This window comes from Phasianus colchicus, chromosome Z, assembly GCF_987193195.1.
Source record: "Phasianus colchicus chromosome Z, bPhaCol1.hap1.1, whole genome shotgun sequence".
Taxonomy (NCBI): Eukaryota; Metazoa; Chordata; class Aves; order Galliformes; family Phasianidae; genus Phasianus; species Phasianus colchicus.
The window spans coordinates 53,954,978-53,979,237 of record NC_143476.1 but is presented as its reverse complement, the minus strand read 5'-3'; the positions used below and the strand labels follow the sequence as shown (position 1 = coordinate 53,979,237).

At 39.0% G+C, this 24,260-nt stretch overlaps 1 protein-coding gene across 1 annotated transcript; it reads left to right on the top strand.

Annotated features, from left to right (window-relative positions):
• The first annotated feature begins 2,939 nt into the window (after positions 1–2,939).
• PSAT1 (phosphoserine aminotransferase 1) lies at positions 2,940–18,959 on the top strand. The gene is made up of 9 exons (XM_031602390.2): positions 2,940–3,063; positions 5,130–5,190; positions 6,741–6,810; positions 7,785–7,990; positions 9,469–9,641; positions 10,119–10,288; positions 13,700–13,828; positions 16,170–16,307; positions 16,923–18,959. Exons 1-9 carry the CDS (start codon positions 3,004–3,006, stop codon positions 17,026–17,028), a joined length of 1,113 nt encoding a protein of 370 aa, XP_031458250.2. The 5' UTR covers positions 2,940–3,003; the 3' UTR covers positions 17,029–18,959.
• Positions 18,960–24,260: the final 5,301 nt, after the last annotated feature.

The following is a 24,260-nucleotide window of genomic DNA, read 5'->3' as shown; positions in this document are numbered from 1 at the left end:
ATTTGTTAATGTTTTACATAATTTGTCTGTGTTCTTGTTTGACATAAAAATCTAGAATCAATAAGTAGCCCAGCTATTTACTAGAGAATGCATTACTGTTTACCTATAAAGCTCTAGCATTTTAATCATCTTATTAGCTTCCCAGGAATTATTTTGCACATTTTGTAACTGTATTATTTGAAGTCAAATCTCTGAGGAAAACAAAACAATACCCTCTAAACTACCTGCATTTTATTTTCGGTCTCATCAAAATTTGCCAGTCTCGCTAGTTTGCTGGGCCAGACATCTTGCCTGCCTCCTGAAATAGATGCCAGGTTGCTATGTAGTCAGCATTATTTATCTTTGAATAATGACGTCAGTTTACACATAGTTGCACTAGACAGAGAACTTGTGTGTACTCAGTCTCCTGGAGTGAGTCAATTCTTTTCCAACAGTAGCTGGTGAAAGTTTTTCTCTCCAGCATGATATTAAATCACGATGAACCCAATAAAAGTTTAACGGAAACTTTGGAATTTAAATTTCTCTAAATTTTAATTTGCTTTTTCTAGTATCCATCAGAGTAAAAACAGCACTCACTGATTTGAAGTTTTTAATTTTACAAATTCACATTTGCAGGGGCTTGTGTTACTTACGGGGTCACAAATCAAATACTGGAAGCCAGAAGCAGTACTGTAGGTCATGATTTTTAAAGACAATGTTTTATGTAGGATACTTATGAATACTGGCATAAAGAATGTATGGATTTTGATGTAATAAAAAGATAGTAATTGCTGGTAGCAAAATATTAAAATGGCAGAAATCTCAATTTAAAAGTAACAAAACTTTGATGTGACCTTCACCATTTTTCTTCATTGTCTCCAATTGCAAAAGCTTAATAATCGTATGTGAATGGACTGTTCTTTGTTCAGGTAACTGTCAGGTTTATTCATCCTTATCAATCTTATTTACTCCCTGTCAGCACACAGAATGCAATGGAATTTTTAAAGTGCTGGGTGGCAAGGCTTCCAGCAAACTCAAGAGAGCTGCTGGTTTTGATCTTCCTGGTTATGACGGGGCTCTCCTGATGTGAAATAAGGCAGTAGCTGGTATTTACTCCCTGTGCTCTGAACTGATAGTTTCTATTTTTGTGTTCTAGCAATGGGTGCCAGAAATTTGAACGACATTTAATTCCAAAGTTTTAATTTACATTTTGGGTTGTGACATGCAGTATTCAAGACTGATGCTGCTTGGACATCAATGTGCTTGGTATGGCAGGGCCCAACTTGTTGACGTGAGCCACCAACCTGTGTTATTTCTGATCATTTCCACCACCCCTCCTTTCCTTGGGTACCTTGTTCCCATCAAGTTCAGAGTTGATCCTCTAGGCAAATATAGGTACTTTTGGCCTGTACAAAGAGCACGTACCTCTTTGCCCACCTCTGTTAGAGCCTCTAGCAAAGACACTGTGGCACTTTTTATGTTGTTACCGGACAGCTCAGCTGGGATTTCTGTTCAGTTAGAACCGCCTGAATAATTAGAAGTAATTTACTTGTGTTGGGTGTTGTGGCCTAAAGAGAACTTTAAAAATACCCTGATGTTTTGAAGAGAATGTATCAAATCTTTAGCTTTTCTCAAGTTCGCTTTTAGTTCTTCAGAACCAAGGAGGGCTCTGGTGCCTCAGTGTAAGTTTGGTGAGGTTCTTAAGCTATGTCCATGGCCAGAATGAAGGTCATTTTTTTCTGTAAAGCTGCCATTTCTGTTAACATTTCTTAAGCAAATTAACATGCACAAGATGAAAATGTTTTCATGCCAGGAAATTTCTTTCATAGTTCCAGCTTGACTTGGTTAAACACAGAAATGAACAAGTTAAATTAAAGAGTATTTCTTCACTGAAAAAAATTTGTAATGGATAGTAATTAGTGAAGTAATCATTCCTCTGTACTTGGCACTGGTGGGACCACACCTTGAGTTCTGCGTTCAGTTTTGGGCACCTTGCTGCAAGAAAGACATTTTGCCCCTGGCGTGTGTTCGGAGAAGGGCAGTGAAGCTGGTGAGGGGTCTGGAGCACAAGCCTTATGAAGAGCAGCTGAGGGAGCTGGGATTGTTTAGTCCGGAAGAGACTCCAGGGGGGACCTCATTGCTCTCTACAGCTAGCTGAAGGGAGGCTGTGCAAAGTGGGGTTTGGCCTCTTCTCCCAGGTAACAGAATGAGAGAGAATGGCTTTAAATTGGCTGGGAAGGTTCAGGTTGGATATTAGGAAAAAAATTATTCTCTGAAAGAGTGCTCAGGTGCTGGAACGGGAATGTCACTACATCTGAGAAAGACAGCATGCACAGGCTGAGGCAGCGGCAGCTCTTGGGTAGTGCTGAGCAAAGGGTGTTCAGAGTGCGTACTTCATGCAACTGCGCCAGGGAATAGCAAATCTTCTTCAAGATATTTGGAAATTATGGGGCTCTGGAGAGCCCATCTGCTTTCAATCATACCTAATAGTTTGTTTTGTCAAAAGTGATTTACTGCCATTTGCTTTAAAATCACTTCTGAAAACGGAGTGCGTGGCAGTTCTTCTCTCACTAAAACTACGAGAGGAAATTGGATGAGCTAAAGGCACTCTCTCAGCAGCAACAATCTTATCGTGTTAACTCCGTGTTTCCGCACCGAGGTACCTGCGGAAAGAATGCCGCATATCGGCCTGGAAGGGCCAGCCCCGGCCCTGCTCCCCGCTCCGCGACATTAATCACGCGCCCGGCCTCGCGTGCGGCGCACGGAGGGGGAGAAGGGGACAGCGGGGGCGTACGCGGGGCGTGCGCGGGGGCGGCTCCCGGCTGATCACGCCTCCGCCTCGTGGCCGCGCCGCCGAGAGGCGGCCGGGGCGCTGCCCGCGGGCGGCCAATCGGCCGGGCGGTCCGGCTGCGGCCCCTCCCACGGGGTGTGAGCGAGAGCAGCCAATCGGCGGGCGGGCGGCGGGGGCTTTATACCGGCGCGGCGGCCGGGGGCGGCGAGCGGCGGTGGGCGAGCGGCGCCATCATGGACGGGGGGCGGCAGGTGGCTAACTTCGGCGCTGGGCCGGCCAAGCTGCCGCGCTCTGTGAGTAGGGGCTGGGACCCGCCAGGCGTGGCGGCGAGGTGGGGGGCGCGCTGGGAGCGCCTCGCTGGGGCCGCGCTGCCGGCGTGGCCCTGTGGGGCTACCGCTGCCGAGCGAGGGCCGGGAAGCTGAGGTAAACGGCGATAAAGTCGAGCGCCTGGATCTCCGTTCCTTTATCCCGGCTGCCGACACGAATCGGCGTGCGGCGAGCCGCTGCCCCTTTTCTCGGAGCGGCTCCGCCGGCGCTGCAGCGCGGCGTGCTGGCGTTGTCCGGCGCCGAGGCGCTGTGTGGAGCGCTGGAGTCCCGTCGGTGCGCTGCGTGTTCGTGTCGAGTTTGATGCTTATCAGCTGATAGAGGGCGTAGCGACCCGGTACCATCTCTTCCTTCAAAAAAATGGTGATGAGTGCAGTGCAGACTCAACTCTGTGGGAAGTTGCATCAGCAGCCGTAGATTACCCAGTTGCATATGGAGCGAGGGTGGCTCGTGCTGGATTGCAGGCATCCGGCTGCCGGCACAGGGGCGACGTTCCGTGAGACTTCGTGCTTCTTGTCTTGGTTTCCTCCGTAGTTTTCTTACTTACTGTCTATGTTATTTCTTTACCAGTTTTACTAGGTAAATCAGCTTGCTTTACAGCAGTTTAATTCACGAGTTCCCTCCTGGAAACGTCCCCCGTAGACCGCACTGCAAGGACATTGATTGCTCCATATGGTAGAACGGCTTGCTCAGAAAGGAGCTCTTGCCGTGACTGCAGCAATGTTGGTCACACTGTCACAGTTAACTGGGTGTTTGAGGAGGCCCTGCTGTGCCCCAAGCTGCCGGTTACTTAAGCACCTTCAAAAACCCAGCAGCAGGAATGGGCTGTGCTGCCGCAGTTGTTTCACGTTGTTTGACTTTGAGGTGATGCTGCGTGCAGAGTGGTCAGACTGTCCAAAGGCAGAGGTCTTCATGCCTGCTAGGAAGTACCATAAGGGTCTATCGTGAGATGTGTGCAGCTTATATCAGATAAAGCTCCCGACAGAACTGGATTCTACACAGCAGTTTAACGAGTCCTTTCTGATGCTCTGCAAGTTAGCACTAACTTTTTAAGCTCTCATTTGGCATGGGCATGTTTACAGTATGAAACACATCTGTTAAAATATTGTGATCTCGGAGATGAAAAGCAGCACAGCTATTCATGGTTGAACTGCTGGTGACCAGCTTTACAGTTGACAGTTCACACAGATGCCCTGTCAGCAAAGCTCCTGCAACTGCCCGAAGCATGTGGTGTCTTGGCAGACCCTGAGATGTGCTGGAGGCTCTTCTACTGGATTTCCATTTCCTACATCTATTTGAGGGGCTAAGAAAGCTTTGCTTCTCATGCAGGAATTCACTGAAACTAGAAGTAATGATGAAACAGGTGGTTAGGATCTAATTCTGTTTTGTGAGAGCTATGGGAGAAAGGCAAATGAAAAGTTGAAGCAGCAGATCAGCTTGCCAAGGCTGCTAAAATTAACCTGACTTTTGTTGCCTCAGAGCTTTCATTTAATTCTTTTCTTAACATTCAGTAACAGATAACGTGCATCTTCAGGAAGTGCAGGACTTTGTTCTATGAAACTAGGCCTTGTGGCATTGAATCAATGTGAGGTGTCAAATGCCACATGCTCTTTTTTGATGATTCTTTCTGTATCTCAGTTAGCTTGTTTGTGGGAGGTGAGTGAAAGAACACAAGATGGGGGAAATAAGAATAGCAAAAGCATACTTGTGAACATTAAGCCTTCTGTAAGCATTTAGGAGTTCCACTCAGCACCTAAAAGTCATTCTGAAGTAATCTGGAAGTGCAGCTATTGAAATAATGACTTGAAATGTGAAGTCTCCACATGAAGCATGGGATTTAATTATGCTATTTTAAGACAAGCCTTCAGCTACTAGATAAAATGAAATTACATGAAGCCTATTATTTTGTTAATTTCCTTAGAGAAGTGTTAGGTTACTGCCCTATGGAGCAGCTGGTATATGTATGATACATTAGGGATTCCACATAGTAGAAAATTCTCAGTTTATTTGTGGATTTTTTGTTTTGTTTTGTTAGGTATTATTAGCAGCACAGAAAGAATTGGTGGACTACAAAGGACTTGGTATTAGTGTTCTTGGTAAGTAAGACTTCAAAATTTTTGTATAATTTTCAGAGTGTAGATACTTAATTCAACTTTTTTTTTTTTTAAAAAAAAGGCTTTTGCTATTGATATTTGCAACTGAATACTTCATTTTCTTGTGCAATAGCTTGTAATACCTTGTTTCGTTTATACGTGTCCTTTTATAAACTGCTGTTCTTCTCTTGCTTTTTATTCGTTCAGGGGATCATAAAACGATCCACAGGTTGCTGTTTACTAATCCAATATAAAGGACTATGAATGGAAGTAACTAATCATAGAGTGGTTTGGGTTGGAAGGCACCTTTAAGATCATCTTGTTCCAACCCCCCCTGCTATAGGCAGGGGTGGCTCCCACTTGACCAGGATGCTCAAAGTCCCATCCAGCCTGGCCTTGAATGCATCCACAACATGTCTGGGCAGGGAGGGGGCATCCACAATCTCTCTGGGCAACCTGTTCCACTGTCTCACCAACCTCAGACTGAAGAATTTCTTAATTTCTTGTCTAAATCTACCCTCTTCCAGTTTAAAATTGTTTTCCCTTGTCCTGTTGTACATGCCCTTGTAAAATGTCTCTCCCCAGCTGTCCTGTAGACCCCCTTCAGATACTGGGAGGCTACTATAAGGTCCCTTGGAGCTTTCTCTTCTCCAGGCTGAACAGCTCCAGCTCTCTCAGCCTAATTAATCATAATTAAAGCCCTATTATTTCTGGATCTTTAAGAAGTTACCTGCATTTTTATTTACATAAAATGCAATGTGTGGATATACACATACTGTGCACTTGTATGTATGTATTCATTATCTTGTGTACCACCTGGTAAATTCAGGCATATTTGATATCTAGTGTCCTTTCCTTTAGGAAGTCTGTGCTATTCTGCCAGAAGGATGAGGTGCTTTATGTTATTTGCATGACTGAGTCATTATTCAGTCCCAGAAGCATAAAACATTTATGGACAAACATGCCCAGCATTTTACTGCCCCTCTGAAACTTTTTCATTGCTAAATGTATCATGTACAGCAGTCTCTTTGGGATATGGATTTGTGTTAAAATTCTTTGCTCTTCTAGATGGAAGGAAGACTATGGTTGAATACAAGAAATTGAAATTCAGTAGCCTGAACTTCTAATTAGGATACTGCATGATTAAGTTTTTGTTAAATAAAATAACAAGACAACCCACTGTACTGGTTTAGCAGGTACAGAGTAAAGTAGTGACAAAGGACATTCTTACAGTGAAGAAACTTGCACCTTCCTAGGGAATATTTTTATTCACCTACTTTTTTTTTTTTTTTTTTTGGTGGGACTAGTTAGGTCATGTGGCTGCCAAATATGAATGGAAAGGATTTGCACAGAATTGGACAAAATCTGAAAAGTAAGGGTTTTGCAGGTATTTGGAATGGTTCAACAAAATAGGAGTTGGAACTGGGAATGGAAGCCTTTGGGTATTGGGTCTGTGAGTGTAAAGATGTTAAAGCTTAGCACAATTGGTGCTAATCACATTCATGCATTTCTGTCTTCTTCCATGCTATATTTTTTTTTTCCCCCTACCATAGAAATGAGCCATCGGACCTCGGATTTCTCAAAAATTTTAAATACAGCTGAAAATCTCTTGCGCGAATTACTGTAAGTAAATAATTTCCTATTTTTAAATTAAACTTGAGATAGTTGCACTAAAAATGCGAAATATGGAAACCTCTCCTTGAAGGTTCCTAGCTTGTTTAGATAGGCATCTGATTAAGTAATGGAGAGGATATCAGTCTTCCATTTGCCTAGTTCTTAAGAAATCTGTTTTAAGGAATAAGTGGAAATAACAGAAATATGCTCACTGATGGCATGCAGGTGATCTATATATTGCTGATTTGTATGTTACCTGATTTTATTAACATAATATCTATAAGGAATGACTGGTCAGGAGCCTCTTCCTTATATGTGTTTTAACACTTTTTTTAAATAGAAAATTTTTAGATCGTGGATTAGGGTTAATGTTTTTATACCATGCATTAGAATTAGTGTACTATTCTCATAGTAGTTTTATATGAAAGGACCATACTTTGTTTTTTAAGGCTTGACTCTTTGTCACAGCCAGTGTGATTGATAGCAGAGCTTTCGTGAGTAGTTTGAACAAGTAATTTTTGTGATGATGTAAATAGCTTCTCCACTTGCTCTGCATGTACAATGTACTATGCAGTTGCATGTGCAAATTTTTAAGTCTAAAAACTGAATTGTACTTCAAGAACTTTGTTGTGAAGCCATCTCAATTCAGAAATACCATGGAGCTTGTAAGAGACAAAACTTCAAGTGAGCATTAGGTCTGCTGGAATATTGTTTGAGCTTGTGTGTGCTATGATAGAAACTTCTCAGGAGTGAATTTGCTTATTTCCAACAAACTTTTTAAAATTCAATCTATAGCACTATTCCTACTGTTTAGGTTGTTACTCAAGACCAGCTTTGAGGTAAGTTGACAGGATTTGGTTTAACCTCTGTGAAAAGCATCTACTGAAATAGAAGCACTCCTTTTCTGTAGGGTTGCAGTCAGATGCAAGTGTTATGTGTCCTTTGTCTTTTGGAAGTAAAATATGGTGATTTCTTGCTTGCAGAATTATACCAGAAAACTACAAAGTTATTTTCCTTCAAGGAGGTGGATCTGGTCAGTTCAGTGCAGTCCCACTAAACCTGATTGGCTTAAAGGAGGGAAGACAGGCAGATTATGTGGTTACTGGAGCTTGGTCAGCAAAAGCTGCTAAAGAAGCAGAGAAGTATGCCAAAGTGAATATTGTTCATCCGAAACTATCAGCCTATACAAGTAAGTTGATGATTACATCTATTGATGTGAATGCTTGCTTTTCTGAATTGCTGTAAAAATTGACCTGTCTCAGCTATTGCATTATTGAACGTTAACTAGTTAAATGGTTGACTGGCCAGCACTCAAAAACTGTCTCCTGCATGTCTCCACATCTATGACTGGGAGATTGGTTAGGTGGCCTAACGGTCTCCACCATGCAAGCATTCTGAGATGAGAGTGACTGGGTTCCAGAACTTGAGTGGTAGGAAGGAGACGGGGAAATTATGTGGGCTATCTGACTTATTTTATTTTTTAACTTAGATTTTAAGGTATTTGCAAGTATATGCTAAAGTAATTCAGTTTCTTATTCAGTAATAAATTATTCTGAAATTAAGAAGTATATTTGGCATCTTATGTGTACTAGCCCAGGAGATGGGTGATGTGCTTTCCGTTATGGTCTTTCAGGGGTTTCCAAACACTCATCTCCTGACCATTTGTTAGTTAGCTCTGAAATAGGAAAGGCACTTCTAACTCCTTCTCATAGAGCTTATGGACATGACATAATTTTAATGACCACTGTGTGCAAGGAAGAAAGGTTGTGTGTAACTTTTTTGTTTGAAAAATCTGTTTCAAACAAACATGTATGCTTTAAGTGGTCACTGGTTATAAATAAATAATTATTGGACTAGGGATACCTAAATTCTTCTGTTAATTGTGCTTTTATTTCTTTTCTCTGGTCCATGATACATAATTTAAAGTTGAAAGAGTGGCAACAGGGAAGATAAAGAATATTCCCCAAACCAGTTGGTGCCCCGATTACTATTTATATAATCTTCCAGGTTAATATTTCCTCTAAGAAACAGGAATTATGTAACTGGTGACTTCTTATTATAGGGGAGTGTATTTGGCAGCTACAATTAAAGTAAGAGGGAATAAATAATGGGAGAGGCAATAGCAGCATATATTCCCCCCCATCTTTTGTAGAAGAGGAGAAAAAAGGAAAAACCATTTATTCTATGCAAACCTGTTCTGTTTGGGCATGCCAGTCCAGCCTATTGACTGAGGCAAATCTTAGTTCTGTAGATCCCTTACAAAGTTTAGATAGGAGACAGCTGAACATATACTTTGAATAGGTCTAAAAATGCTTGTAGGGGTTCATGTAAACAGAGATTCCAATAACTTTACCAGTAAGAATTTGGATGCTTTAGTAGTTTCAAAGACATGTAGAAGATTCTGTCTGGCGAAGATTCCTTAAGGAAAAAGAACTGAAAGTCAGATGAATGTTTGCAAGCTCGATGATGGCCCACCACAGAATACTGGGGATGTACTGATACATTTCTTCTGTGGATACCGTACCAGGAAGCTACAATGTAGCTTTGCACTTCAGGCTGCAAAATCATTCTGGCTTAGTACTTGAGGGTCTAGCCTTAAAATAAAACTGTGTGCCAGGAAAATTACATCTGTGTAGTGACCTTTGGTATTCTTTTTGTCTGTCTTAGACATTCCTGACCCAAGCACTTGGAATCTCAATCCAGATGCATCGTATGTGTACTACTGTGCTAATGAGACTGTTCATGGTGTGGAGTTTGACTTTGTACCTGATGTCAAAGGAGCAGTCTTGGTTTGTGATATGTCATCAAATTTCCTGTCGAGGCCTGTGGATGTTTCCAAGGTACAGTGCAGTTAAGGAGGGGGTGAAGGATGGAAGGAGTAGGACTTGGGAGAAGTGGGAATTACTAGCACTTTCATCTTCAACTGTTTTTGTTTGTTTTTCTCCTGTTTTGCTTTCCCTTTAGCAGGTGGATTATACGATGCCTCTCGTGAAATACCAAATTGGTTGAAAATAGTTTTGTCTACATGTTTTTTGCTTGCAGTAGAGTGCAAATAGGAGCAAGTTGCCTTGAGAATCATTTGTGGCTATTAAATATTTAGCAAATTACTGGAAAACGCGTTGAATTAAGATATACATGGGGTAACAATTATAGCTGGAAGTGCACCTTGAAATTAGAACTTCTGCTGGCATGTCCTTGACCTGCAGCTTGCTTATGACATGTTCTCCAAGCTTCAGTTGTATAAAAATACTGGTTTCTTATTCAGTTAAAATCAACTAGTGGATGTATGTCATGATTCCTTCCTTTCTTTCTGTTAGTTTGGTGTGATTTTTGCTGGTGCTCAGAAGAATGTTGGCTGTGCTGGAGTTACTGTTGTAATAGTACGTGAGGACTTGCTGGGATTTGCACTGAAGGAATGCCCTGTAATAATGGATTACAAAACACAAGCAGCGAATGGCTCTTTATATAACACTCCTCCATGCTACAGGTAACTTACCCAGCTTTTTAATATCTGTTATTCAGGAAGTTTCTGCATCACTATCTGCTATGCTTAGTGGAAAAAAGAGTTTCAGAGAAGAGTGTTGTTTGTCTTCAAGTAACTGAGGTGCTAAAGGATTTCATGTGATTTTGCTGAAAATATCTGAGGTGATTGTAGTAGGCCCTTGCTGCCCAGTGAATGGGACTTGGACATAAAGGATGTAATATTTTTAGAATTAAATACTGTGTGCCATAATTTCGTTATAGAAATTTCAGAATCTAGTTCTTTGGTGTAAAGAAACACGATGAGCTGTTAAAATACTAATGCTTCTAAGACTGTGAGTAAGTAACTGGGGCATTTGGTCTTGCTGCTTGAATGCTCATTAGACTTCATTTAATTTCTACCTGAGAACACTGTCAGCAATTAAACCTCCATATCCATTTCTGCCTTCGTGCTAGGAAATAATAAATGGTGTTATCATTATTAAATATTTTAAAAATGAGATTTTTAAAAAATTATTGGAATATTTCTAGTTCTAACTAAATCGTTCACTGCAGTGAGTTTTGAAATGAAACTGGAGAAGAGTTTTAAAAAGTGTGGTTTAGTCATTGCTTTACCTTCTTCCCTAATAAGACTTTCCATATTTCTTTTGGTATTACCTCAGTGCTTACTTGGGATTAAAAAATAAAATTGGTCAATCTTTGTAATTACTGGTAGCATCAAGATAATAAAATAGTCATGTTATCAGGGAATTCATGTATGCATGAGGTAAAACAGGCTATAGCTTGCTCTTTTAAAAGCAGCATCACTTAGCTTCTGATACCTGGTTAGGTAATACTTTGCTACAGGAATACTTAGGCATTAAATTAGTAGTATTTACCCCTACTTAATATGGCATTTCTAAACTGAAATAATTGAAAATACTATACCAATGCCTACTGATGAAACAGATGCTTTTCAAAAAATAAAATCTTAAGTTAGACACTTCCTTTTTTAAAAAGTATTTTTGCAATATGTCAAAAAATAACTACTTTTTTTTTTTTTCAAAGTTTGCATCATCTCTGATCAATAGGAAATTCTGTTTCATGCTGAGAATGTTTAACTGCAGCTCTTAGACTTCATTTAATACAAGCTAGAGTTTGTGAAGTTACAATACCTAATGGTATCCAGCAGATTTCATATACACTGTATCAAAATGAATTACAATGATTCCTGCACATAAAGTCTACCTTAATACCTTCCTAATTTAAATTCAGTAGAATTTTGAGGTACAGATTATGTTATTGAATCTGTTTCTCAGTGTGGTGTGTAAAGTGTGTATTACAGGCATAGATATATAGTTTATCTTAATTTAGCAAAAGAAAAAATAAATCCTGTACATATATGTTTATTTCATATTCTGGTGCACAACTGGAATTTTCCAAAGCAGTATGGCCACTGTAGAGTGGGTAGTACTGTAATGATTTACTCCTGCAGCCATCTGAAGACTGCCTTACTGGCTGAAGTATAGCCAATATCATTAGGCTTTGCATTTAAGAGAAAAATTAACCTAAATTTGCCAGATTATTCTCTTCCTGTCTGCAGTACACAGGCAGTATGAGCACTTTCTTCAACAATTGATAAAGCCTCTCTCTCATGATTGATTATTTTCTGACTGCCAAATCATGCACACTGTTTTGGACACTGTGTGCTTGCATTGTACATGCTGGGTTTCAAATCCAGCCATTCAAGTTTTCCAAGTACAAGACTATTTCCTTTAAAAGAAACAAGTTCTCAACACTTTAGCAGTGCTGCTCCTCTGATTTGAAAAGCAAAACCAAAATTAAGTTTTGCAGTCTTTTATTTATGTGAATAAATTCTAAAATGCAAATGCAACTTTAGCTGTAATTGAGTGTCTTTCAAGAACACTAATAGAATAGTGGGGAACTAAAAGAATGGAAAATAAAGTTGATTTAACAACCTTTCTCCTTTCTGACTGCTGCCTTGCTTTATTTCACTTGGTGCTGCAGACTCAAGGTAAAGTGTGCTCCAGAATCCAAAATGTAACACAGACAGAAATGTTGGCACGGTGTATGCCTATTTGGCTTGGTTCTAAATGACTGTTCCAGTTTTTATAAAGAACTGGCAAAACTTCCTACTTTTCCTCTCCTCTTTTCCTCGCACTCTCTTAGGATTTGTGGCAAACAGGCAGGAAATATTAACAGAATGTACAACAGCTACTCCAGCAGGATGTTAAATTAAATTTAAAGGATGCCAATGGCTTTAACATTTTGATGCTACAGTGCTTAACTCTTTGACCCTGATCTACTTTGCTAAAATTTGCAATGCATTTCCTATTTAAAAAAAAAACCAAAACACTAATTTTTAAGCTCCAAGGGTTTGTTTAGCATTTAAAATTGCTCCTGAAACATTATTTTGGCTGACACGTAACATGGATTAAGGGTTTAATCTGGCTGAATTTAGTGGATGATTCCAGGCCTAACTCTTTAAACTTTACTTGTCCAAATTTTTCACCCGAGGAAATGAAAGCAAGACATGAATGTGGCCCTGTGTACCTGTCAAGGGCCTAGGCAATTCTTCATTTAATTTCTTTATGCTGGGGCTGTTGGCAGCCTGCTGTCATAAATGTAGCAAGGCTGTGCTCTGAAATCTATAAGGTGTATTTGTAAAAGGCAATCTGATTTATTCTACAGTCTTTCTGAAGTGTTCAAAGATTTGAGACTAGCATCCCCTGAGAAATTGAAAGGAGTGAAGTTTAAAACAAACTCCTGTTAGATTTGTGTTAGGGAACTTGCAGGGTAATGTTCTCTGAGTACTCCCTTGGAATCTGTAATGAAGGGATAAAATAAAAGCAAATCTGTTGGAAAGGCGCCATAAAAACTTGTGAACAGTTTATTATGCAAAATGTTGTAGTTGTGGGAAATGTCTGAACTTGAACAAGCTTAGTTTTATAGCAAAAGCACAAAGGCAAAAGGCCTTGGGGACTTCTTTTTTCTTTTAATGTTGCACTGCATAACTGGCATTGAAATACTTGGTCTCTAGACATGTGATTTCAGTAGGCTTCCAGGACTCTGCTTAAACTTGAATGGTAATGAATAATTAAATGTAATACATTAATTATTTGTTTCATCAAACATCACTGTTCAGGAGGGGAAAATGATCCTTTTAGACAGAAATGGGATTGTAGGTTTTATTCTTAACAGTTGTGAAAACATGATTAGATTTCTAGCATTCTTACTTCATGTAGATTTGAGGTTCGTTCTTGCATCTTGGGTAGAGCAGCTGTACAGGTCTCATGCTATAACAAATACCTTAAAATAAATATAACATTTCACAGTTAAAACTTTAGTGTACTGTTATTCATGACTGTTTTTGTTTTTTCAGTCACATTAAAAAAAAAAATGTTTTCTTCTGTTGCAGTATCTATATCATGGGGCTGGTACTGGAGTGGATAAAGAACAATGGTGGAGCTGCAGCCATGGACAAACTTAGTTTAATCAAATCACGAATGATTTATGATATTATAGATAAATCGAATGGATTCTATGTGTAAGTTGTGTGTTTTCCCCTTGCTTTAAAAATTTGTTGCACAGCTAAGTTACTTTTTCAATATATTGAAATTGAGTAATCCTGAAATCCTAGATATTATTTATGCAAATAATTCACTTGGTAACTCTCCAAGGGGTGAGCTTTGTTCCAGTAGAATGTTATTTCTTATTACTCTATACAAATTGCTTGAGAAGCCCTTAATAAAATGCAGGAGCCTAGGAGATATGCGTACTGAAAGCAGGTTGCAACTATTTAGTATGCTTACTGTATTTTTGAGAATTACAGGCTAAAACCAAGAAGGTGGCTGGTAAGAAGCTGGTAAGAGGAATTCTGCAGCTTATCCTTTCTAACTACCTCTTCAGAAATCAAAACCTCTGCTTTTTTTTTTTTTTTTTTTTTTTTTTACACTCAGGAAGAGTATCTTATTAATTGTAGTCAATTCTGTAACATTTACTGAATTAGTCAGAATGTGATCTGTACATAAAAAAAAGTATTTTGTTTTCAGCTGTTTTTGATGTTATTTAAAAGCAGATTTGACAGTTTGTTTTTGTGTATGGATGCAAGGCTTTTTTCCTGACAGGACCCAAAATGTGTAGTTAAATCTTGGTGTTGTAAAAAGCAACAATAACTTCAATGCTCATAAGTTCAAAAACTATCAAATGACAGACTGCAAAATATTTTCCTTTGCCTTCAGTATGAAGTCAAAATTTGGGATCTAATTAACTTTAGAGTCAAAGTTAGGATAGAGAAATTAAATTTGGATTTTAAATTTAAGTTGGCCGCAATCTTAATTGGCAAAGATATAGTTCATAATATTCAGTGCATTCTGCTTATCCATTTTCATGATGGGAACAGCTTTGCCTTTGGCATTGCAATGATTAGAATTGTGATCCTACTTTATTAAAACCCTGGGGGCTTTTTCATAAACCTCAGTGAGCAAATGAAGCTTTGAAAAAACATTTTATGGCAAATAAAAAATCCGTGTTTTTGGCAAGTTGGCCTATAGGACTCAATAGGCAAATGCAGTGCAAGTGGGATGGTGAACTGGCAAATAAGGAAAGCAACGCAAACTTCATTAAGTGATCTGTATGCATCTTCTCTAGTAACACAGTTCAAGTCATCTTTTTAGTCATAGATCCATTCTTATCTGAAGCTGCCTTCCTAGCTGTGATGTACCACCTAATCTATGGCATGCTTCACTGAGCAAGAGGTGTGACAAGCTTTTTATGAACCGAGACTGTTCCACAAGTGTGTGCCATTTCAGTTTGTTGTTTTCTAAAGTCTCTACACTAACAGTTTGCATGGAGTTGTGTTAGATTGCCTGATAGGAAATAGGTCATCTTAAATGGAGCGTATCCATACACATATATATATATATATGTGGATGTGGATATATTCTCAAATGTGAGAATCCTTACAAGCATAGGACTTTTGAAAGAGTGTTTTCCTGGTTACAGTTGGTACAGAGAACTTAGATATGTTAACATTATGATCAGTTACTACTTAATCTGCACAAAGGAACCAATGGAGAACTCAACACCCCTGCTGCCTACAAAAAACAATCCAATCTGTACTCAACTACAACCATGCCAAATAGAATAATAAAAAATATTTCCTTGTGAATTTATGCAAGAATTTACATCACAATTTTGGAAAATACCATGGCTTCATATCTCTTTTGTAACCAGAAGCAATAAAGATAAGTATTTAAATATTAAATACTTCCCTCCGTTTCCCCTTACCTTTTGCCCTGCCATGTTTTTTGTCCACAATAATTACATATGAAACAGAATCCATAAAACAAACACAAATTAGAAAAAAATGAAGAGTAATTTTGCTTTAAATGCATCTTAAATCTTCTACTTTAGTTAAAGGAATATGTTGTGGCCATGTATGTAATGTAAAATTTGTTCTAGAGATCACTCTCCTCTCTGCATTCATAATTCTTAATAACACCAAATAAGACCTTGAGAAGGGGGACTGAGACTAATAATTAAAGTCTCCAGTGGAAGCTTTATATTGTGGTGGTTTGTTTGTTTGTTTTACCTCTGTTGAGGTGGGTCAAACTCAATTCTAGTAGCATTTGTGGCCAGCAGAATAAAAGTGTCTGTCAGAGCCAATTTTTGGTATGTTAGAAAGGCCTTCCACTTCTTATTACCATAATTATATACTTGGTTGAAAATAGGAAGTTTGCTTTCTTTCACAGGAAGTAATGATTGCTATAGTTATGGAACAATGACTTTTAAGCTGGATACAACTATTCACTTTTTGAAGTTGTTTATAATTGAAAATGTAAATTTAGCAAAAAGTAGGATAATCATTAATTTTGCAACTTTTCTAGATGTCCAGTAGAGAAGAAGAACCGAAGCAGAATGAACGTCCCCTTCCGCATTGGCAGTATCAAGGGTGATGAAGCCCTGGAAAAGAAATTCCTAGAGAAAGCTGTGGAACTTAACATGATATCTCTGAAAGGACATCGGTAAGTGCTACACTGAGATGAATCCCCTTGCTGTGCAGAATAAAAAATTATTACAGCGATATAGCAGCAGCATTGTGTATTGACTCACCAGCATTTCTTGCTTACAAGCTGTTCTTTCATATTGGTTTGGGAGCACTGGGAATTGCAGTCTTGAGACTGTAATTAAAAACTGGTGGTGAATCAACTATAGTTTAGGTGTGATGGGGCACAGCTTTCTTGTTAATTCTGCCTTCTTCTCTAGCTTGATTAATCTTTCTTGTCTCTGTTCAAATGCCAAAGAAGGTGACATTTTGTCAAATTCTGTCATTGCATAAAGTCTCCATTACATTACTTATCTCGCTGATGGAAAGAATTCCTTCCCATGTTACAGTGATGTTTGTAGATAAAAGTTAGGGGTTTTTTTTATGTCATAAGGCTACCGCGTATTAGTAATAACTAATAAATATTAAGTTGCTTTAGATTGCCTGCTTACCTTGAGTAAAATTCTGCCTCTCATTCATATAAAATATGAACTTCTTTCTGTTTGATTGGGGCAAAGTAACTGTAAATGATATCTGTCTTTTCTTGGCACATACAAAACTCATGTATTTTTTTTCTCTCCTGTTTTCAATTCAGATCTGTGGGAGGAATCCGTGCCTCTTTGTATAATGCAGTGACTGTAGAAGATGTTCAGAAGCTTGCAACATTCATGAGAAGCTTCATGCAGATGCATCAGTCATAAATGCACATGTGTTAGAGCCATGCTGCATATCTATGAAATAAAAGCTAAAGTGTCTGAAAATTACTGTGCTTATGCACAGCCACAGCGCACAAATTACATATTCTTGTAGTTCCAGTAGCTATTTTAGTTATTTGCATGGAATTAAGGCCCAATCTTGCAAGGGCTTGGCAGCCTTAGCTCCTATCTGAAGATGAAGATTATTAGACTGATCAAGATTGGAACAAAAATTTGCAAAGCAATAGTCTTAATGTGTAGTTAAAGCATTGTAAGATGCCATGGATCTCAGTTCTGACTGTAGACATGTCACTACAATGCTCAGTTGAAATCAGTCATTCTGTAATTATACGTAAACCCAGAATAGGAATCAGTACTACCATTTGGAAAAAAAAAAAAAATCTCACCTGTCTCTTGTTGCTAGTTAGAAAATATACTTTGTTATCAGTACATTCCTAAGGGCAGAATTTCTTATAAGTTTTCTATAGAGCTTTACACAGACTATATGACTGCACAGAGAGTGGCAAACTAACATTAAGTGTTCTCTAAGGGTGTTTAGTTTGTTTATCAGATATTTCAGTAGTAGTTTTCAGGAGTTAATATCTAGTTTCTGAACTTCAGGCCACTGTGTTCAAGGCTTTGCTTCCATGCATGAGTTGTTAGGACAGTCCCATGCAATAATACACACTAGTGAAGTCTAGGACTGGGTCTTTTTTGGTATTTCTACTTACTGGTTGAGACCTAAGATGCGCGGACTTACAATTAAATCAGTATATAATATGAACTACATAGAGAAACTTACTTTAAACTTCTTCAGTGTATTAATTTTGTATTCTTATATTGGAGTGTGCATATTTATGCTCCTACCAAAAACCTGCTTTAATTTGCTAACCTTGTGCCAAATTGGATTGCTGTATTCCACTCAATGAATCTATGATTTTCTCTGCACTGACTTCTTAATCCGAAGTGTCTTTTCTCTCCAAGTATTTTCTTTGCCTTCTTGTTTTTTTCAGTTCTGTCACCTTTTGTATGTGGGATTCTGCCCAGCTGCTGTAAGTGAAAGTCTTGACTTCTGATTATTCCTGACAATACATCACACTTTAGGTCTATTTTTCTTACTTGAATCTTATGGTTTATTCCAGATTTTTACACTCTGGGGTAGGGGAGGAACTATGTTAATGCAAAGATCTTCAGAAGATCTTCTATGTAATACCCTACTTGGGTTACTTTTCCTTCTTGGCCTGTGAATTTGGTGCCAATTAATGTATTTTGATACTGGCTTCCTATTTTAAATTACATAAAGGCTTTCTGATCATTTTATAACATTCAATATTACCACAACTGATTTCAGTGTGCTGTTTCTGGTAAAGAATTGACTCTTGTTTTATGTAACACTAATATAGTAGTAATATATATAATCTAATAATGCTAATGATGGACTGCTCCTTTCCTTGTGAAACCTCACAGCAAGTCAGGGGATAGGGACAAGGGGTGACTTCCTCTTGTCATCATTTTATGACTGCTGTTAGGAGATTTTTGTCAATGTAATGTAACTCAAAATAATTAAATAAAGTGGGTGAAGAAAATGTTTCACAGCGTGCTGTGAAGCACCAGTGTGTTTGAACCTTTTTGTGGCAGAAGGGTGAGAACTCCATGTACGGTATGCGTTAGAATTTTATACTCCAGTATCATCCTTTTTCCTTAGTAATGTTTCCCTCACCTATTACTTTTCTGAAAATATTTCCTACAGCTACCATGGAAAAAAAGACTATTATTGCACAATAGGCTGTAAGGATGCTTTTCATGCCATTCATGAAGATTTAATTCAAGTGTTATATTAAAGCTATTTAACATTTAATTAGAATTCAGCTTCCTACAGAGTTTTGTAGACTTATTTTCAACAGTAAGTGTGGCTTGAAAGTTAATAAATGATTCTGTGCTCTAAAGCCTCTGAGCCTCCTATTCTCATTCGCAGGCACAGAATGGAGAGGTTGTGGATGCCCCAACCCTGGAGGCATTCAAGGCCAGGCTGGATGTGGCTCTGGGCAGCCTGGTCTGCTGGTTGGCAACCCTGCACACAGCAGGGGGGTTGAAACTAGATGATCTTTGGGTCCTTTTCAACCCAGGTGATTTATGATTTGCAAGTTCACCTGTGAGTGCTGCTGTCATTAGGGTGCCACTGTATTATTCTTGCTTGACTGTGAAAACCAGAATTGCCTGAAGGCTGGATGAGAAAAAAAGTCATAAAAAAGGGCAAGGAGGACCCAGTGAGCTACAGGTAGTCAGCCTTGCCTGAATCTTGGGAAGAAGATGGAAAGCTTATCCTAAAAACCATTTATAGGTGCATGAAGCAAAAGAAAATCACTGGTAGTTAGCATGGACTCACCAATAGGAAATCATGCCTGACTGAACTGATGGACCCTGGGGACCCATGAGTATTGTCCTCCTGAACTTCACTAATGTTTTCAACCTTGTCTGCTGTAGGGTTCCTCTAGAGAAGCTGATGAGGTATGGTCTGGATAAGCATACAGTGAGGTGGATCAAAAGCTGGATGAACTGCTGCGCCCATGGTGGCGATCAGTGGTGCAAAGTTTAATTGGAGGCCAGTAATAAGGTGTGTACTCCAGGAACAATACTGGATTGAGTCCTGTTAACATCTTTGTTAATGTTGTGAATTTGGGGGTTAGAGTGCAACCTCAGCAAATTTGTGGATGGCATGAGACTGGGGGAGGGACTGGTGCACTAGAGAGCAATGCTGCCATCCAGATGGACCTTGATGGGCTGGAAAAGGGGGCTGACAAGAATCTCACTATGTTCAGCTAGGAGAAATTGAGAGTCCTCTACCTGGGGAGGAATGATCTCATGTACATGTATTTGCTGGGGACCACCTCACTGGAAAGTGGCTCTGCAGAAAAGGCCCTGAGAGTACTGGTGGCCACCAAGTTGAATGTGAGCCAGCAGTGTGCAAGAAGGCTAGTAGTATTCTTGGCTGCATTAGGCAGAGCACTGCCAACAGGTTAAGAGAGGTGATCCTTCCCCTCAGCGCTGGTGAAGCCACACCTACAGTTCCATGTCCAGTTCTGGTACAAGAGAGTCACGACCTTTCTGGAGTAAGTCCAGCAGAGAGCCACCAAGGTGATGAAGAGACTAAAGCACCTCTCCTTTGAGGAGAGGCTGGGAGAGCTGGGGCTGTTCAGCCTGGAAGAGTCTCGGGACCTATAAATACCCAAAGGGAAATATGCAAAGGAGATGGAGTCCGGCAAGTGGTAGTGAGCACAAACTGGAAAACAGGAGGCTCTTTCTGAGCACCAGGAAGCACTTCTGTGCTGTCAGGATGATGCACAGGCTGCCCAGAGGCTGGGGGGGTTCTCCTGCTCGGAAATAGCCGAAGGCTGCCTGATAGGGACCTGGGCACCCTACTCTAGGTGGTCCTGCTCGAGCAATGGTGTTGAGTCTGATGGACTCAGAGGGCCCTGCTAACTCAATGACTCTGTGATTTCCATAGCACAACTGTTGTACTATGTCCAAACCTAGCATGAAATAATTAAATAAGAATTAGAAGCTAGTTTGGCACATTCTTATTTGTCTAGATAATCCTATTGGAAGAAAATGATTTATATGAACAGTGATGTGGAGAGTCCTGCTCCTTTGTCAGCTGGCACTTTGCATATTCACATTTTTCTTGTTTGTGCTTAAATTAAATTCTGTTTTTCTTCTCAATGTGTAAGTGGCTGAACATTTTAAGATGTAGCAGGAGAATATGTTTGGTTGTAAAAAATTTATGCCTCTTCCTGGCTTTGAAGTAAATGTTTGGAGTGAAACAGAAATAAAAATTAAATACGTTTCAAAAGCTGATAGACTGGCAATTGTTAACGTATGCTGAAAGCATTATTAGGTCTGGAGCTATATCAGTAAATGATTAATATTTGCTGTACTTCGCTCTCTGGATAAAAAATAAAATGAGGGTGAATCTCTTCATATTTGATGGGAGTGTACATAATTAAGAAGGGAAATGTTACAAGGTTTTACATGTGATCAATCACTTTAATTGGAAAGCAGTAACCTCATTTCTAATTTAATTGGACTCTTGATAATTCAGAACCAAGATTCATGACAGTCTGTGATAAATTGGTCTCTTTCAGGCTAAAGAAGCTAGGAAGTTATAATTACCCATAGATTACTAAATGATTGGAGGACCTTGATCAAAGAGATGCAATGAGATTTGTGAAGACCAGGTAGGTTCAGAGTATGATTTATTTATTTATTTATTTATTTTTAAGTGGCTAAGGAATAAATGTCTGACATGACAAAAAAAAAAAAAAGCTGTATGGTTTCTGAAATCCTAGAAAATTCAAATTCAATCTCCTGCCTTTGCAATCTGCATGAAAAGCAAAAAATGAGTATTTTATAAGTGGGTTATTTACAGAAAGATCTGAAGAAAATATGAGAAAGGTTGCAATTTTCTAAACTATTATGAAAGGAATTGTCATTAATCTACTCAGAATTTGTACCATAATGAACAAATCTGAGTTCACGGATGTTTTGACCTGATTCTTTGCTTTAGTTCCATGATGAAAACCAAAGTCACCTGTGAGCTTTGCTGCTAGAACTAGCGGTAAGAAATTTAATTTTTGATGCATAAATGAAAAAAATATTCTTTTGGGAGTAGTGTGTGTTTTTACCTATTGGTGTGTATGTTGGAGTCACTTTAAGAGGCAGTCCTGTGCTTTCCCTTCCTTCCCTCCTGGCTACTGAGGCTCAATGAATACTAATATGAAGGTAATGCAGTAAAATTGTGTCTAAGGTGGAAAGTGTGGCAGATTACACAGTGGCAAGCTACAAATATCACCCACAGTGTGTAGTTTACTTGATCTATATCATAGTGATAACTGCAGATGAAAAAAGTTCTAAGTTCAATTACTTCTTTACATCCTTGTTAAATCAGAGAAGCAGTCCCATTGTGTTCTGAATACCCTCTGGCCCTGGTTTTAATTATGGCATTACTTCGAAAGGAAATTGCTTGACAGCAGTAGTCAGAGTCTTTAACTGGCAGCTGAGTGTACATTTCAGGAAGCGAAATAAATCACTCTATTACTAGCAAACCTCTAACCTTTTCATGCAAAATACATAAACTTATGTGTTTACAGTAAGCCAAAATGCTACTTAACTCCCAATTGCATTTGGCACTGAGAATGTAAGTGCATGTATGGGATTTTGACACCAACCCTTTGCCAAGTTTTGTTTGGTTTGATCTTTCTGCTGTTTGTTGAGTGCTTTTAGCCACATCTAAGTGAGAGAATGTTATTCCCTACACCTGGGAAAGAATGCATCTGAAAATCAGCCACAGATCCTTCAAGTTTTGCTAGATATCATATGTAGGTAAATATTTGATTGCCTTTATGAAATCTTAATTTGAGATCTGATTGCTCTGATGCCTATGACTTTACATAGTCACTGAATTGTAACTTCCTTATCCAATACAGTTCCTTCTGTGGATATTGATTTCAAGATGTTTAGCTCTGCCAAAAAAAAAATGTGCTGGTAGTATATGAAATGATGAAAAAAATATTCTATTTTACAGCAATTAATGCTAGTGTAAATCATAGTTCAAGTTACCAGTGAATTTACTTAATGCATTCCAGAACAGCAGAAGTTCATCCTCACTGACAATCCATGCCAAGAAAGGGATAAAAGAATAGGTGAAGTTCACAGATCAGAAAAGATTTGGCTTAAAAATTCTGAAACAACACCTGAAAATACTAAGCCAAAATGATAATTAGCATTGATAAATCCCAACTGATGTGAAATGAACAGCAGAGGATTGCTGGGCCCAGTGTATTTGCTTCTAGTTCTCACTTTCATAAAAGAACTGTATTTATTTAGATGGCTTACTTCATTTAAGACGCATGATTTTTGAAAATGTGGAGCTTATTTTATTAAGAATGCTCATGTACAAAACTTTATGGTGAAAGAAAGATGTGGAAGAATTTCCTTCCAATAATGGCTGCCTGGGGCTGAACTATGGGGCAGCAAACACCTTGCGTTTGATTCTCCTGCTTCTGTGAAAGGGAGGACATTTTGTGCAAAAGCCTCTTGTTCAGAGGTGGAATAATGCCAAGTCAGGGAGGCATACGTCTTCATATAGCAATCAAATTATGTTCATAGAGGCTAATGCTCAAAAGACAGCATAAACAATCTGCAGTTGGTGATATCCATTATGCCCTGTGTTAACTCCCAGAGGCTCCTTGTATCTTTTAGATTCACAGATAGAATAATACTACATTACGAGAGATGTCTTATTTTTTATATTAAGCCAGACTAACAGGCCAGCCATCTGGAAAACCTGAAAGGCTGGAAAGTTCTCTGAGTTGCAGTTGTTGATGTGAGAGATTTACAAAAGCAGAAGGAGATCAGTGATTACCAGTGCTGTAGCAAAGTGCCTCACTGGTGGCCTGTGTGCCTATCTATGCAAAAGACAATGAGACAGAACTAAACTGTACTATAAAAGTACATGACAAACACCTAGCTGTACATAAATCCGGAAAGTTCAGCTCTCGGCAAAGGTAACATGAAATGTCAGTACATGTAACAAGGCTTAACAGATTTTCAGATTTAACAAATACTAGTTCAGGTCAAAAAGAAGTCCATCCTGTGGGGTGTTAATATAGTTTAGCATTATTTGACTGCATATGAAAATACAGGAGGCCCAAGAATGCACAACAGAAACAGTTTGTAAATCAAACTGCACAACAATGAAAAGACGGATGACCAGCATTAAACTTTGGCATAATCGGGGATGTGAGGATCTGTGGTGTGACCACCATGACCTAAACAGCTTACTCTAGTTTACCACTTTGGCCCACAAACAGAAATAGCTTCCAGTCTCCACTAAATACATGTTGTGGCATTGCTCTGAGAAGCTGTGAGTTTCCAGAACTGCAGTGTGGAACTGTGAAAGAGAAATTTATTTCAAGTATTTAAAGAGTGGTGATTAGGGTGTTACATGTCTGACTGACTATGTTCAGAGTCTTTAGGCTTCTTTACAGATTATATACAACATGTATTCCACCTGCCAAATCTTTGGCTAAGTGACTTTCTGACACGAAATGTCCCCAGCTCTTAAGAGTGAGGGCTGCTTCCAAATGGTTTCTTAAGTAGAGGTATTCCTTATGATCTATTTATCTATAGGGATAAATAAGATATAGAGTCTCGAAAACTACAATCCATAGATTAAAATA